This window comes from Archocentrus centrarchus, chromosome 21 (genome assembly GCF_007364275.1).
Source record: "Archocentrus centrarchus isolate MPI-CPG fArcCen1 chromosome 21, fArcCen1, whole genome shotgun sequence".
In the NCBI taxonomy this organism is placed as follows: domain Eukaryota; kingdom Metazoa; phylum Chordata; class Actinopteri; order Cichliformes; family Cichlidae; genus Archocentrus; species Archocentrus centrarchus.
This window is the reverse complement of record NC_044366.1, coordinates 13,167,005-13,185,024: the sequence shown is the minus strand read 5'-3', so window position 1 is coordinate 13,185,024 and position 18,020 is coordinate 13,167,005. Positions and strand designations below refer to the sequence as shown.

Sequence of the window (18,020 nt, the reverse complement as noted above, 5' to 3'; positions counted from 1 at the left end):
ACAAACACACTTCTATACTAATGAGGACCTTCACTGGCATAATGTTGTTCCTTGTTCCTTTCTTTTTTTTAAACACAATACCGTTACTTGAAGAAAGGTTAATAGTAATAATAAATCAAGCAAAAAAAAAATCCTACAAAATAATATAATAAAATTAAAAAAATCAAACGGTCCCAATTCCCAAACACTTTAAAAGTTAGAACAAGATGGTAAACTAAATAGTTTTGTTTTTCCGTTTGATCTAAATCCTTTAGAAGGCCCTCAAGCATTTTCAGAAACTCTCAGTTTCTCCTTCAGTATGTGATTCTTTCTAGTGGAACGTTTGACATAATTTATCTTTTACACAGTATGTAACGTTTGGTCTACAAGCTTGTCTTCAAAATAATATTAATATTGTTTTGCAAATTAAAAGAAAGCTGAGATTCATTAATGTTTGTTCCTTTTTGTTATAGCTTAGTTCTAATTCTAACCTTGAATGGAGCATGGAGTGAGCATTTGTCCTCACTTTCCAAAAATATCCTCACCCTCAAGGTCTCCCACAAAACTGGTCCACGCAACAAAGGAACCACCGGAGAGCAAGCACACACTCACCTTGAAGGTACCTTTATTTTCCTAGTTAATTAGTTTGTAGGTTAGCTGTTAGGTAAATCTTGGTTAGCACCAAACATCAGGTCTCGTGTTTTCCACAGAATTTAATGTTTTTTGTGAGTGTGTGTAAAGTTCATGACAAAGTCTCCAAACGCAGCACTTTAAACATTATTTCATTTATACACATCCATACTCATTGTGCCCCTCTAGAGTAAGATTTTTCTTTATGTCACATTTGGAGAAACCTTTTTTTGCATGCATCTTTCTTCCCTCTTTTTTTTTTTTTTTTTGTCTTGTCATGGTCATCTTTATGAAATCACATAAAACATGTATGGTAAAATGCTGCTAAGAGCCTTGTCATGATGTAAGCATCACACAAGTGAGGAAGTAATGTGTAGCTCGGTTTTTCCCTTGTGGGGAGAATTTCATCATTGACCAGTAGCAGAGGTGGTGGAAGAAGGCCAATAGCTCAGAGCACAACAAAGGAAATATTTTTAATGCTGCCAACAGGTGGCTTCTGAAATCATGCTTGGATCTCAGGCACACATACACTGTGATAACCACAACAGGCAGGTGGAAGGGCAATTTTAAAAAAACAAAACAAAACAAAAAGTCACAGCTGGGTGATCTCACAGCACTGAGGTATACTCACATGTTGAGTGGGAGCTGAACCTTGGCATGGGCCAGCAGCTCAGAGGTTATGGATGCCACTTTGGGGGGCACCAGCACCCCTGCCGAGGAGGGAGAGGGACCTGGGGGAGATGCATCCTAAAGAAATACAGAAAGATATACAATGAAAATGGTTATTTGCAAAATGCCTACAACCCACATGCAGATTTTCAGTATGCATGCTGGGTATTATTCACAGAATACAAACTGAACCCACACATGAATGCAACCAGAGGCAGTATTTGCAAGAGCAATGTGTCTCTAGTGAAAAGGTGTAAATAAGAGGAATGATTTTATTTACATGGAACTGGACGGGTAGGTGATTGGGGAAATAAGTTATTAAATCCAGAGGAATAGAGTGACTGAAGTGAACTCTGGTTTACAAAATGCAAGCAATGCCGCAGAGGTGAAACTCAGGATCAGCAGGGGCATTACATTGACTGATATTAGCTGCTTGCAGATATATTACATCTCAAGAAGTATATTTGTTGATTGATATTTAACTAGAAAGTAGTAGTGCAAAACAACAACAAAAAACTTCTTTCAGAAGCAGAACGATTATTGATTTTTAAAGAGTTATTACAATTTCTGAACTTGAATTCCTGAACCAAAAATCCAAGTGATTTTCAATATATGCATTTCACATACAAAACATGATCTCAATGTTAACAAAGCAACATTCAGTGACTGGATCTGGATCAGGATCTGACTACCATTACTGCTGCATTTTGTAATTACGGTGTCTGTATACATCACAGTGTGTGAATGCACCTGGATGCGTGCAGCAGCTCTGGGGTCAGAGGAGCTGATGAGGACTGGGTGGGAGATCTCCATGCTGTGTCTGTTGTTGAGCTGGGCAGCCCTCTGGCTGACGGACAGAGCAGAGAACGAATGGCGCTTCTTGGCGTTCTTCTTTCCTTCGCCTCTCCGATGGCCAGAGCCATTTCCATTAGATGGGGACGCGCTGGGGGAGGGCCCAGGAGGGCAAGGGCCCAATGGTGCTGGCTCAGAGCTCGGACCTGGTGCATTAGCTGATATAGGCTTGTCAATCTCCATTAACTGCTTTGCTGTTTCATTTAGCTGAGAGGGGAAGAGAGGAGAGGAGAATTATGAGCGGGAAGAAGTTCTGGTGTTTGATTTCAGACCTGAGTGGTTCAAGTACATCTCCAATACATTCAAGTGTGTTTGTGTGGCTCTCTTGTTGCTTGTTCTTGCTGGCAGCTTTTCAAACCAGCAGCACAAGAATCATCACTTACAGCAGCTGGGCTGGTGAGACTCCCTCTGTGTAACACTCTGACAGTAGCTCAAACACACAGATACTCAAATAACCCACTGAAAGGTGAGCATCCATTTTGCTTGCCAGAATTTACTTCTTTGTCTCCTCACTATAGATGATTTAGTACATTAAACCTTTCAATTAAGATATTTAAGATACAGAGTATTTCCAGGCAAAACTGTTTTTCTATGAAGACACAGTAACTCTTGATGTAGTTCATATATGTAAGAATGAAATAAAACAAAGTATGCACCTTTTTAAAAGATGGCAAAATTAATGAATCAAAAACTTCACTAATTGGGTGATTAAGGAAAAAGGTTAGCTGTATGAATCTAACATCTGGTGAGAGCCATGGATTATAATACTGTGCTGATTTTTTTTTCAACCATAAATTGATGAGGAAGGAACACCTACTTTAAGGTAATGGAGTTCACATTATTGGTGCAGGTTTTGGCATGTTCAGTGTGATTTACTGCCAGTTTAATATAGCTGGAAGAGGAGGAGATGAATCATTTTATTGTGGTAAAGAAGAAAAAGAATTATAAAAAAAAATTAGGTAAGTCAAAAAAATCACGTGTGCAAAATGTCAAATTCTGTGTTCCCTTCCAGCTGATAAATAATTTTATGTATTAAATCCTGTTTTGTAAAAGTTACACATAAGAAACACTGTAGATTAAGTATTAGACATTCAACTTATAGATTACTGTGCTGGCAAACAGCAGCAGTATTGGCAGTAAAAGAACATCTGTATTCTCAATTTGTGTTGTTTATTTGTGGTCAGGCACTGACCTGTAACAAGAAATTTCTCTGTGAAGTCCTAATCAGTTCTATCAGTGCTGCTGGCAGCTATTTCATACTGTAACCTGATGTATCATCTTAGCAAGGAAGAAGGGAAATGTGCATAAAAAAAAAATAGTGAAAATATGAGAACGAATGTTCCATTGAAATTTAATCATGCAGGTATCTGCAACACTTTCCAAATGTCAAAAAGCCCATATATGAACATATCTGATTGTGTTTTCTGTAGATGTGAGGACATCTTTGATTGGAAACAGGATTACTGGGAGGAACAATTAGTATTTTTGACCATTATGGGGCTCTGAGGTAGTTTAAGCTGGCAGTGAAGTTACTGTTACTGTCACATGTTCCTTGTACAATCCAATTAGTCATCCACGCAATCATTACAAGCAACCTGCTGCTCATTAATTCTTCTTACTCCAGTGCTTATGCTCCTTTTTATTGTTACTGAAGTATCTGTTGCTTGCAATTCAACCCCCTTCCCCTCCTTCAGACAGAAACCCTGCAGCTTTAACATAAATACCATATGCACATAAGGATCCGACTGAAAGATTTTTCACTTTTGTTACCTCAGTGAAACTCTAAACTTTCCTCTGCACATTTTCTTTAGTGTAAAGTCAGGGTTCTTAAAGTGCTGCCTGTGGGCCAATGGCAGCCCTTTGTTACATACTGTACAGCCCTCAAGCATGACAAGGAAAGAATGCACAGCTGTTGTTTCATCAACATTTCATGTCAGGTTATGTTGTGACACAGCACAGAACAAGACCAAAGTAGCAACTCCTTTCAATTTGAACTCTTGTATTCTGGTCAGCAGACTGAATCTTCCCAACACGAACAAATACAGCTGGTGTCAAAAATAACTATGAGAAGTACAACAAACCTCTGAACAGAGAGATTACTAACTTGACGTGACATATAAACTAATGCATTAACAGACATTATCAGCTCTGGCATCCTTCAACAAATTCCCCAAACAACCCCTTGGAAGATGCGTGTGTGTGTGTGTGTGCGTGTGTGTGTGTGGCAGAGAGAGAGACAGCGAGAGAAAGTGTGTACAGGGCCGCCCTGTCTGGGTTTAGTGTTGGTGATATTGCATTTCCATATTAATAGATATGCTAATCAAAGCCAAATCATATGCTAATGAGCATGATGGATTGATGCTGCAGATATAACTCAGTTTGCTCTCATGAGGCTGACTAAAGGACACACACACACATGCACACACACACAGAGGGTCAGCAAGGCATCTAACACTTACACAAATGCATTCCAGTTAGTGTCTGTGAATACAACTGGACAAACACACACACACACACACACACACACACACACACACACACACACACACACACACCTGAAAGTGGTGCAGTAAAGGATAGAGGGTGTATGTACGTGTGTTTGAATGAAAGTGACAGAATTAGAGAAAAGACAGAGATGTTTTGATAGGCACAGTTTCATTTGGTGCTTTTGGCTGAATGAAATCTCCAAGGTCATCTATTATGTGTTGAGCTAACTGTACTGTGTGCCTTTTCGAGAGTGAGTTCTTCTCTCGGGGTAATACTGAGACTGGAGCTGATGAGCTGATATCTGCACTGCGAAAAGGGTAAACCAGCAGGACACATGCCATGTGCTAGCACTAGTGAGCAGACACACACACACACACACACACACACACACACACACACACACACACACACACACACACACACACACACACACACACAACTGGTGGCAGGCATGTGCCAACTTCCTCTTGCTGCAGGGGTACATTAAGTGGAAATAGTGAGAGATAAAGAAAGTATGACCCAAACCTCTCCACAACAAAACAGAACAGAATAAAGGAGGTCCCAAAATGTCTCCAGTTACCATCATTAAACTTAAATCAGCCATTGCCATTTAGCACTAACTTACAAACACTGATCTCGCATCTGCCTGAAACCAAATCAGTTCTTCCATGAGCTGCTGCAAACTTATACAACACAGGCCAGCCCACTCACTATATCTGCCCAAAGTCATGTCTGGTACAGTATATCCAAATGGAAAACATCCATTGATATGTGTGTGAACTCAACAAAGCCATCCACTCCTTTACATCATCCACCCTACATTTTTCAGACATTGCAAAATCAAGCACATCCAATGTATCCACCTACACCTACCAAATCAAATGAATCATAAATTTAATGGTACATTTCCTGCAGTCAGTAACATTAATTAATTTCTGTCCTCTTGTTTTAATTCTCTTTTCCATACAATTGAGAAATAGAGACATGCTGATGCAAACTCTTGCATAAGCTCTGAAAGACCTAAAGACATTATCAGATAAAGTGTTGATAATGAAAAAATAATTATTTTGGCACGGGTCTTAAAACCTGCAATGTATCGATATCTATGAAAAGATTAGAGCACTGCAGCTGTGCATAGTTTCTCATGTCATTAAGATGTTCAGAAGAATACTGTCACTTTAGTGAGACTGCCAGAGGAGATCTACTAATGCAGAGGGCCCCAACAAAATAAACTCAGGCTGTCCATTAAAAAAAAAAAAAAAAAAAAAAAAAAAAAACTTGGTAGAATGTTTTGTGCAAATTGATGCAACATCAACCAGCAATGCAAGTTGCTTGGATGGTCAACCAACTGTAAAGTTCCAGAGTATTACTTTGCAAAATTATACATCAGGGAAAACAGGACAAAAGCTATGTACTTCATATCCAGTAAGGTAGACAGATAGAGTTCTTAGTATAGTAAGTCAGTCCACAAGCGTCTTGAGTGACCTAGGATTGGACCTCACCTTCCTGCTCTGTATGTAAAAACACAAGCATATTATTTCTGTTGCTAAGACCAAATATCAGAGTTATGCACAGGTCAATATTTGCAAACGCTACTACTAACAGACTACTAGAACCAACCTCTTATCCACAATTATCTCCAAGCAAATCTCTAGCAGCCCTGATCCTTTAATATAAGTACTCAAGATATTAAACATATCCACCTCAAGGTGATTTGCTTTTATTAAACACTTTGATGACACAATTTTTAATCCACCCCAAGCATTCTTTATCTGGACTCTGAGTTCGCTTTAAAAAAAGGTTTCTAAAAAAAGTTATTACAAATCTCAATAATATCTATTATAGCTCAATAATATAAACTAAATGGGCTATAATTTTTACTTGAGCAAATGGCCAACAGCCTTATGCAAAAACAAATAGCTAATGACAGGCTGTGGGTGATCAAGCAAGTGAGGGACTCTGCCAGAAGCACTGCTGCTTTGCACCTGCGGAAAGCACACCACTTGAGTAGAAGGTCCTTTTAAGTGGCCCACAATGGTGTAGCCACTGCGAAAACAATGTGCCCATATGTGGCTCAGACCACCTCTGAATGAAGTATGAAGTCAGAGTGAGTGGATGTTATTGCATCTCTGTTGCATTAGAATCTGGAGCTGTCTACTTATGATTGGATCACTCATAATTAATGTTAATATCTGGTCTGAACAGGGCCACAGATCGGCAGAGGTTCCAGCTGGGTCTTCTTTATTGGCTTTTCAGTGATTACACACACTCACACACACACACACACACACACACACACCCCTGCTTGTACGCACTTGACATGCCCCCGTACCCCCACTGTGTGAGAGTGATGGAGAGGTCTAAATTATTGATGCATCTTTATCTAATGGGAACCCCTGTGTGTGTGTGTGTGTGTGTGTTTGTGTGTGTGTGTGTGTGTGTGTGTGCGTGTGTGTGTGTCCCAACATGGCTCAGCCTATGGCTTAATCACTATCACTAAGAGATTCCTTTTCTAGAGTTGTTAGCTAATTTCAAGGACATGATTGTGTGGCCAAGAGTACAAGCTTGAGTGGGCTGCAAACCCAGACAGAGAGGGAAAAAGAACATGATTCAGAGAGCAGTGTGATTAAAATTTACAGGAAAAAAAAAATCAGACCACTGATTTTATGTGCACATCTATATGGATGTTGATTGTAACACACGTGCTATGTTGTATTAGTGACTGTCTGTTATTGCATATGTGCTCTAGTCAACAAGAAAATATAATGTTTGCAAGCAGCATTTAAGATGAATCCACCCTACAGCCACCTACCTCTAACCTGTACATTAATAAATTACTTTGACTTCATAAATACGCAGCTAGTATACTGCATCTGAACTCAAGGCACTCCCACTGTGTTGAAAATCACACACACAAAAGCTCTTTCCAGTGTGGGTGAATCTCCTGTCAGTTCTGAAGGCTTCATTATTTGTTTTGGACAGGCCACGTGAGAATCGGTGTGTTTACAAATTTGTGGTGTTGTAGAGATAAAAAAAATTGGAAACACACTTTCCACCAATGCCCCCCCCCCCCCCCGCCACAGCTTAAAAGCCTTAAATGTGATGCAGTTATTTTTTTTTCCCTTTGCACAGGGATTAAAGTAAACTATATTTCACTCTTGACAGCCGTGGCACTATGAAAGAAGGTAAAATGTTTGGGGTGTTTTTAGCCTTTTACTGAGAGAAAATCCCTTAAAGGAAACTCCATTTCAGCCAAGTTTCAAATAGCATTACAAACCATGTTTACTTTTTTGGCGGTATTTATGTGTTTTGGTTGCACTTTCCTCTAGATGCAGACAAGTGACAAATTAAAGGAAAATGAAACATTCATCCATAGAAAGGATCTGGCAGTTATTATGCTGGGGAGCTTTTGCTGGTTCTGGCTCTGCTTGTGTCCTGAAGCAGGGATGTCAAACTTATGGGCCTACAAAAAGCAACCAATCTGACCCACTTGAAAGCCCTGAAAAGTGTAAAAAAAAAAAAAGCGAAAAGTATAATTTTGGGAGATTTCATGTTATTTTGCACCATGGGGCATGCAGATCTTTAAGAATGCATCATGTCTTTAAAGTGTTTTTCTAAACTGTTATTTTAATCCAAACCAGAGGTCTGAATTTTACAGCACTCTTGCCAACAAAGGCATTGCACATGACCTGCTGAAACAACAGAGCTGTGCTTTTAAGTTTCTCTGAATTCAGTAGACTGAATGAATGTTTATTAAGACAGTGAACTGAAAACAGAAGTCCTTGTTTGTGTCCCTGACAGATTTGTACCTCAGGTAATGGAAACTCTAGGCACCCTTGCCACATTTGCTAAATCTCCCATCAGGAACCTTGGCATAACTTTTGTCTCAGCCTTCACTCTGGATGTCCACATGAAATTTCTGTTTTTTTTAATCACTTAAGAAATATAGCCAAGTCAGTTTCCACTGCGTCACATTCATAATTGGAAATTGTTGTTCATGCATTCATTTTATCACGCCTGGATTATTGTAATTCATTGTTTGTTTGTCTTAGCAAAGTTTCCTTTGAATGTCTGCAGGTTGCTGCCTTAAGGCTTCTGAGACTTCTAAGTCCACACATGTCACACTGTGACAGTTGCACTGGCTCCCCATCAACTTCAGAGTCCACTTTAAGTAAAATGGTGTTGACTTTTAGAGCTCTGCATGGACAAGCACCAGCATACAATAGTGAACTTTTACACCCATACATCCCTAGCACGTCCCTGAGCTCAAGTGATCAGGGCCTGCTGGCTGTGCAGCATACAAGTCTGAAAACTAAAGGAGGCAGAGCTTTTGCAACAGTGGCCCCCCCAGACTCTGGAACTCGCCCTCTGAGCCTGAGATCTCTGGACTCAGTGACCTCTTTTCAAAAAGCAGCTAAACACTAATTTTTTAAGAACTTGCTTTTGGGTAAGTTTTGTTTTTTTGTGTTCTAGCATTTTTGCTGTGAAACCGATTTAATTTTACTTATCTTAAGAAAGCTGTTAAATGGAAGTGGAAAAATGTTTTCAAAAGGTATTCATATTTCTTCAAATTAAAAGGAAAAAAAAAAGTTTTAGGATTCTAATTGTCTGGCCCAGTTAATCTCTAGCAGTGGAGGTAAAATAAAACAGGCCCCCTTGTTTTAGACGAAAGGATTACTGCAAATCAATACAAAGCTGTGGTGGCGCAGCCCCTTACTAAGACCTTTCAATTTGTCACTGGGCTGGAAGTGGTCAAGCCTTAACACCCTGATATGGAAGCATAATGTAGAATTTCAATGCACAAACATCATGATTAATGGAGAATAATGAACACACAATCTGCCTGCTATCAGAGTGAAATCCCAACGTTAATTAATATTAATGCTGGAGGCTTTACAACATTTCATTAATCAGCAGAGAACAGAGAACATGTAACCATATCCTCTTACATCCTGACTTTAAAGTGAGTACACACTCAGTGTGCCCCTCTTCTCTGCACTTGTGGTAGTGAAGTTATTAAAACCCCAAAAAATAAATAATACATTACTCGTTACCACTGCCAGTGAATTTAGACAAGAGATATGCTATCACCAAGTACAGAGAACAAAGTGTAGCTGTGTTAAAAAAGAAAATGACTATAGTAGCAGCAGTACCTTTGGTAAAATATCAAACTGGATCAGAATGCAACTTAGCTCAAATGTATTTGGTATCAGGAAACAATAATTTAGCTTAGTTAAACATGTTCAGCTTTTTCACTGGTGACTCTATTGATTTATCCTCCTCTCGCTAACAAATCTGAACCAGTCAGCTTCCACTGTCCTTGATGTGGAAAGCTTCTACCAGTCAGCTTTCTGCATCTTCTACGGTAGACAAGAAACAGCACGGATGCCTCACGTTTTCTCACTCTTTCAATGGACACATTCAAATCACTTGGAAAACTTCTAACTGTAGAAGCTTGCATCCAGCTTTCTGTCAAAGAAGACCATGTTTTCTTCCTTGTCTCTCAAAAGCCAAATGACAATAAATGTAACAGAGGATGTTTTGCTGCAACATCTCTTTTTGCTTCTATAGTGGATTTGTGTTTGTGTGTCACTTTACCTCCACGTAAAGAATTGGGAAGATGCCAATCTTGTCTCCCAGCATGCCTTCTGCCCAGTTCTCATCTACTCGCCTGATTACTGTCAGCACCTCATCCTGGGGAGAGAGGAAATGAGTGAAACTACAAATACACGCAAGTATACACTGTGTACTACACTTGCCAAATAATAGATATTTAGCTACTTTTGATATGCTGCAGAAAAAAAAAGGTTATTTAGTCTGCCTTTGCAAATAAGGCATTTATGAATGATAATGTGACTATTTTTTAAGACAGGTCAAATCATTGCCAACTGCATATTTGATGTATAAAACAATTTATTTTTTCTGATTTGCTGATGTGCCTGGATATATGTTTGGAAACTAGCAAATTACTTGCTTAGAATCAGATCAGGCTGTACAACATTATACACTGATAGCTTGTAAGCTACAGCATAATAAATACAAACTGTAAAATCTTTTCAGTACACAGTGACTGCAAGCAGGCTACTGTTTCAAATGACTTCAACTGCTTTCATTTCAAATGTAAAATATGAGCTAAAAATGAGCTAAATATGACAGTCTGCAGAAATATTAAAACATCTGCCTCAGGACAATGTTAAGCTGAATACTGATGCATCTTTTTTTGTTGTTGTTTTTTTCCCTGCATCTGTGTGCCCAACCCTAAATAACTTGGGTTATCTTGTGTTGGGCACACAATTCACACCTGTAACGATGAAAACCAACCTCTCTGATATCAGTTATGAATAAATATCTGTGTACACTTCCATCTATACATTGTACATAATATCACATGTAACATAATGAATATATAATGTTTTTCTCTCTGCTGCTCATCTCCTCACATAAAGGTCTTGGTTAGACCATTATGGGATGGCAGTGATAATGCTAGTAAATGACTCTGCATTAGTCATACTGAGTAATTACCTCTCACACTGAGAAAACAATATCACACACACTGGTTCTGCATGACAACACACATATAGCACTCCACAGGGGCACATGTCTCTGTGTGAATTATGGCCTTGCACGATTTTCAGTTGTTAACCTGTTGATTAGTTTAACCCTAAAATTCAAAATAATTTGATGCCCCGGCATTATCTGTTCTTCTGGATGTACAGAACAGTTTGTCAGAAACAAGGTGTGCGTGCTTTACATTACTGTGATAGGTCTTAAGACGCCTACACTAGACTGAACATTACACTGTAATTTAATAAACTATCTTGTTCTCTTGCTGCAGACACATTTAGAGTGCAAAGACAGAGTGGAGGTGTCGAGCCTTCAGTCCTAGCACAAATGAGGCCTGTGTAACAGCAGGAAAAAAATGATAAGCTCTGAGGAACACAACATTACAGAGAATACAAATTACTGTTTACACCAAGCCTGACCTGGATGCACACTGCTCGAGGACTGAGTGTCTTCTCTCATTTCCATCCTATTCAAAGTATAATTTTAGTGATATTCTGACATGAACTACTCACATTATGTACCTCTTATATGATGGAGGTCATTAAGATGAAAATGTACCCATGCGTGCATGAATTCATTCTCAAAAACAGAAAGGTGAGGACAGTAAGTCCTGAGGATAATTAATACCAATTCTAAATGTGTTTGACCTTAACAGTATTAAAAGACACAGACATCATTACTGGCAGTAGCATGATACTCCACCAATTAACAAGCTGCTTGGTCACACAGAGTAGAAATACGTGTCCTTTTTCTCGCACTTCCAGTTCACACTCCCCATCTTCTGTAAAAGCACAATTTTCTCTCGCAATCATGATGATGCACAACCACAAGCACATTAGACGTATTAGAGAGCAAGCTCAAATCTGTAATGGACATTTTGACACACTAATTTGAGATCCACAAGCAAAAAAAAAAAAAAGACTCCACAGCTGCATAGCATGTAGGAACCAAACAAGGTATTATAACATATATCTGATTTTCACTGATGTGATGCTTGTGCCAGTGCTTCTGAGGAGTCACATCTGCATTGGCACATTTTAATAGCCAGCTTCCATTTTGACATTAGAGAACCTCAGTTTATGCAGGGTTATATAGCGAAAATTCTTGCAATGCCCCTCCAAATTTTGTAATGAACAACTGCTGCCAGATTTTTGGTACCTGCAGCACAACAGGTTCCAGATAAGGCACCGGCATTGGTACTGCTTCAGTGGAAAAGAGGCAACAGTGGCCTTCTGATGGTGGTTCCTCCCTGGCCTTTGCTTTGGAAAGTATTTTTAATATTAATTTCACATCAAACAAGTCAAAATCTCACAATGGATTTTACTCTGAAATCCGCAACACTTCTTGCACTGTGTAAAAAAAGTACAAATCCACATGAAAAAGAATAGATTAAACTCCAACAGTAAATAAATAGTGGTATTTTAGTGGAGTTTTTGAGTGTAAATGCTGTCTTGGCATTAAAACAGAAGAATATCTGAAGATGAGCATAGAGAATATCAGTTGCCAGAATTTTCATTTCAAAAAGAGAGAGAGAGAGAGAGAGAGTCAGTGTTGAAAAACAACTTCAGCCACATCCTCAAGGAGACTGGTAATGATTGCAGTGCAGCAACTCCCTACTTGTCTGCTGTCTCCACAGTAGAAATACCTCATATCAAACACAATCACTTACACCGATGAAAACTTCAGCTTTAAAAGTGGTATAAACAGTTAAAAGGAAGAGAACAAAGTAAAACATGACACTAGAAGTACAAATCCATACTGCAATACTGCAACTACTGTTTCTTCAAATACCAACACCTAAAGTACCATGCTACCACAAACAGTAAGGCTTATTCTGGTTTTCAGCTCAGGCAGATCACATGACTTTACAGCAGTAACACACATTAGTATTCTAAGTCAAACAATTAGATTTCATGAACAGCACTGATATAATCAGAGACAGTGGACTATTTTGTTATCTGTGGACTTCACTGAGGAGAGCTTGCACTTGTTTCTCTGTTTGAAGATGTTCCAGTTTACATTCTGTGAACCAATATGAAGAGCAGAGTCTGAGCTAATAAATTATTAGTGTCCTACAAAGAACCAGCCTGGTTTAACACTACAGATAAGTGTTTTCTTCTGCTACAGTATTTATGCTGTTGTAAATTCTCAACACATCAGTCCTTCTGATCTTTTCATTGATTTAAACATGCAACCTTTTTTAAAAACTTTATTCTGTCTGATATAAAAAATATAAACAAACTGTGTCCTCAGGAGAGCATGTGTATAGCACGAGTGTGTGTGTGTGTGTGTGTGTGCTACCTTGCTGAAGGCCAGACAGTCTTTATCCTGGTCTTTGTCTTTGACCTCAAAGTCATACAATGCTTTGCCCTGGGGTGGTGTTTGGCTCAGGGGACGCAGCAGCTGGATGTAACTAGCAGGCAAGAAACCATGACAACCGTTGAGCTCCCCGTGGTACCAGTTGTCATCCACCTTGCGTCGCAGGATGATGATGTCACCTTTGGAAAACTGGAGGTCACCTGGTTCCTTACCCTCATAGGAGTAGAGGGCTTTACCGCAAGGGAGTGCTGGGATATTCTGTGAAACACACACAAAGACTTATTATCAACATTATGTTCATCTTTTAGAAAGGCATGAATACAAATCAGTAAGTAAAGGGGGGGGGGGGGGGGGGGGGTGGTGGCACATGCTATAGACCTCTTTGCTTGCTGAGTTCTTTTTTTTTTTTTGTCTATTCAGGTTAAATACTAAATGTTTGTATCTCTTTAGGGTTCTAAAAAGCCTTTCAATAAATCTGAGAAGATAAATTGTAATATCCACACTAAAACCATAACCTGCATGATGAGGGGGTCAAAACAGAAGCTAAAAGGATTAGAAACCACTAGATTAGAGCACTTTCATGCTGGTGTTTTGAAATCATTTGCATTTGGCTCCTGTATATCAATATTAAGCAGGGTCTTAGTAAAAATGTCCTTCAGTACTGTGGGAATTATAAATATAAAAGGTTAGATGGCAGGTGTTCTTTTGACATAAACATCTTACATAGAGCAACATTAAGAGCATTTTTGCATCTCTACAGAAGACTAAAAGCATTTTTTGCTGTTTAAAATTAGTGCCACTGTGCTGAAATATTAGGAGATAACTACACTTCACAAACCTTAGGGTTGACAGATCACAAAAGGATGCTATTTTATTCAGGTCTATTAAGATGCAAGAGACTTTCCCTTTGTGTCACGTCTGGAACAAATCTGCTTCAAGTCTGTTTGTTAATCACAAACAAGGTGGTGACCCCTGCAGTGATCAGTAAATGAATTTAGAAAAAGAAAAAACTGGAGGCAAACACGCTATGAACCAACTTAAAATACTGGCAAATATATTACAAACTACTGGCCCTGGAGACAAATTTGTAGAAATGGAGAATTGGATATGTGCTTCAAGGTTCATTTTATTCCCCCCCAGCAGTATATGAGATATGACTGGTTATTAAAATGTTTGCTAGGTAATTGCTGCTCCCACCTTGGGCCAAACATAGTAATTTTGAAAATGCCAGAACGGCATGAAGCATGACTCCCCTGAGTTTCATCAAAATCAGGTCTGTGGTGTCTCACTTATCACATGTCCAGGACAAACACGCCCAGCACCATTTATCCACCTCACATAAGACACACGAAGCAAATTTGTGTAAAATGATTAAAATGTTACACTGAATTCAATTTGTGCGAAAACTGTATTTAACCAGTGTGCTGTTCATATATTTTGAAATTATCTTTTTTTTTTCTTTGCCTCTCTGAAAAGTGATTGCCCAATGAGCTAAATAACAACCAGTTTGTAACTATGCACAGCAGGTTTCTCAAGCTTTTAAAGTAGCTCTAAATGCTGAAGTCATATTAGTGTTAAAAAAAAAAGAACAAACAAAAATGGTGCTAAACCCAATATTTATAGGCCTATTAAAGGTACACCATACTGTAACTCTTGCCCTATGACAGCTGGTATAGGCTTCAGGCCTTCTGTAGACCTAAATTGGATAAACAAGTAAGATAATGGATGGATGAATAGGATGAATGGATGGATGAATGGACGGATGGATAATGTATGAGACTCTTGGGGCAAGACAGAAACGCACTGTCTGCAGCACATGCATAACATGAATCACAGCTGAGCAGATGGTGTTTTAATTGTAACTTACTGACTAGTTTGTGAAATAAATTGCTGGAAAGTTAATGAACAATTACCTCATCAATTCTGTCTTTTCAATATAACGCTGACATGCATATGCATTTGGGTTGTCAAAACTCAGACAGTAACTGATAATAAAAAATTACTATTGGATTAGATACTCATTTGCAACAGCATTGGTATTGTTCACACAGCACCACTACAGTCAGGCAGGTACACAGCCCTTCCCCTTACTAACAGCTAAAACAGCTTGACGTTCACAACACTAAACAGCACTTTATGAGGAATTTTGAGAGGTCAGTAAAGCTCCCATTTCAAGAACACTAACGTTTTTAACAGTTATTATAAATGTTAACCTTGCTGGTGCACACATTAGGGTTAGCCATTTTTATAGGCAAATTAACCACTAGCCACATTAGCGTTCTGTTAGGTTATCATTAAGGTAGTGGCTAGTGGCTATGGCCAATAATGAGGAGGATAAAGTTCATGTGGGAACCAAGCATTATCAATCCTGCCTGGCTGCAATGTTAATGCAGTCTTAATGTAAGGATAGCACAATTACTTGTGACTAAAAGGAAGTCTGATAAGCAATGGAATATGGTGCTAAGTCACCAGAAGCACAGCACTACCTCAGACAAGCTAAAAATATTGCATTTATTTGTTTTTGTACTACCTAAGAGAAATATATACCTTAAAGTTATCTTACTGTTTTTTTTTTCTTTGGCACAATGTGAGACAAATTAAAAATAGTGTGGTCATTGATGTTATTATTGACATTGTTTGGCCCTGGTGTATCAAAAATGGTAGCGTAGTCTCCTGGGTATCAAATTTGAAATTCTACCATTGTGACAACCTTATCATATCTACAATAAAGCTAATTTTAGCTGATAGCTTGACATGGGTCTTTGTTTTTCTTTGAACCTAGGGAGACAGGAAGGGTGCGGGGATGTTTATGCTCTAGCCCACATGTGTCAAACTCAAGGCTGATAGTTGATAGCTGATAGTTGAATGTGGCTATGATTAATGGCCTGCCGGTAAATAGTGCTCACGCCACTTAAACTACAAATCCCACTATGCACTGCAACAGCTGCCGCGCAGGTCAAGACCTGTGCACCCATTTTCCCACGTTGCCAATGACACACTGATCAGTGGTCAGTGGATAAACCCATTGGTCAGCACTTTTACAGTGACATTTAAACTAGCCTGACCCCCAAAAATGGCCAAACAAAAAGTGGACTTTGAAAACAGGTGGGTGGCAAAACACCTGCTTGCTGACATAGAAAGTAAACCCTGTCACTTTTCCCCAACTGCAATGTACAAGGAAAAGAGTGAAATTGTGGATGGATTGGATGAGGAAGAAGATGCAGAGGGAGACCTGCACAGGTGAGCTGACAGTGCATCACTGCATCACACACCAGGAAAGGTGCACAGCAAAGTCCTGAAGACAGAAAGCGTCATAAACACAGACAGTGAACTTTATAAGAGACAAGGGTTTAAATCACAGGCAGTTTCGGTCTTTTCTGGAGGAAATACCTTCTGAATTTGGTGACATGCCTTATTACACAGGTACATGAGCTGCCTGAGAGGAAATCTGTCCGTTCATGGAAAGCAAGAAAAAAATGGAATAAGAGAGAAAACTGTATAGCTTGATTCTTGTTTCTGGACTTTTTTTTCTGACATTACATCAAAAAATAAATATTCATCAGTTTGAAATGTTTTCATTTTCCCTGATGTTATTTTTGAAGAAAAATATAATATTTATTTAATGTGTTGAGGAAAAAGTTGCTGTATTATGAGCATTCAAATTCATATTACTGATTAAAATATTTTCAGTTTTAAACTGTTCAATAAAGGTTAATCCTGTTTGGCTGGTGACTTAAGACTATGTTTGCAATTTTGGCCCATTCTGTGATTGAGTTTGACACTCCTGCTCTAGCCTAATATTAGCAGTTCTCTGTTATTATTAATTTTTTTTTTTTTTGGTACTTGGAGATATAAGCCAAGCTGTTGAGCAAAACCATGTGCAGTATGACAGAGACAATATCGCTTAACCAGGTAATGTAACCTTTATAAGTCCTCAGTCACACAGGCCTAGAGACCAATTAGCGACCATCTGGCAACCACTGATCACTAAGGAAACATATGTATTCCTCCGATTGATTGCTAGTGGCTGGTGGAGAAACTTCCTTGCAATTGCTTTGGTCACTAACAGATTGCCACAGTCGCCCATAGTTTGCATGAAAAACGCAACTTGTCTGCAAACACTCACTGTTAACGCTTTGAGCTGTAGTAAAACTTGAAAAAGTGTGACACAAACCAGAAATGGAGATCATTCAACTTCAAGGTAAAAGTTGTGCCAAACCGCTGCAACCAACACAAAAGTCATAACTTTTACCTTGAAGGCAGATGGCCTCTGTTTCCAGTTCACATACTCACCAATCACAGTTTCACAACCACTTGGCGAATAATTTGCTAGTGTTTGCAGTCAAGTCAGAATTCTCCACAAAAACTATGGGCGACCACAGTAACCAGCTAGCGACCATAGCAATCGCAAGGAGGTTTTCATTGCAGCACCGTATACCTTGTTGCCACTAATTTCACACTAGCTACTACTAGCAGCTTCCAGAAACCAACTGGTCATGGAATACACACTTTTCAATTAC

General features: G+C 39.0%; 1 protein-coding gene across 1 annotated transcript in view; it reads right to left on the bottom strand.

Annotated features, from left to right (window-relative positions):
- LOC115800303 (E3 ubiquitin-protein ligase SH3RF3) overlaps positions 1-18,020 on the bottom strand; it is a 105,973-nt gene that overhangs the window by 24,573 nt on the left and 63,380 nt on the right. Inside the window, 4 exon segments of the mRNA XM_030757579.1 lie at positions 1,241-1,356; positions 2,029-2,337; positions 10,216-10,311; positions 13,483-13,758. Of these exon segments, the coding sequence (XP_030613439.1) occupies positions 1,241-1,356; positions 2,029-2,337; positions 10,216-10,311; positions 13,483-13,758 (797 nt within the window).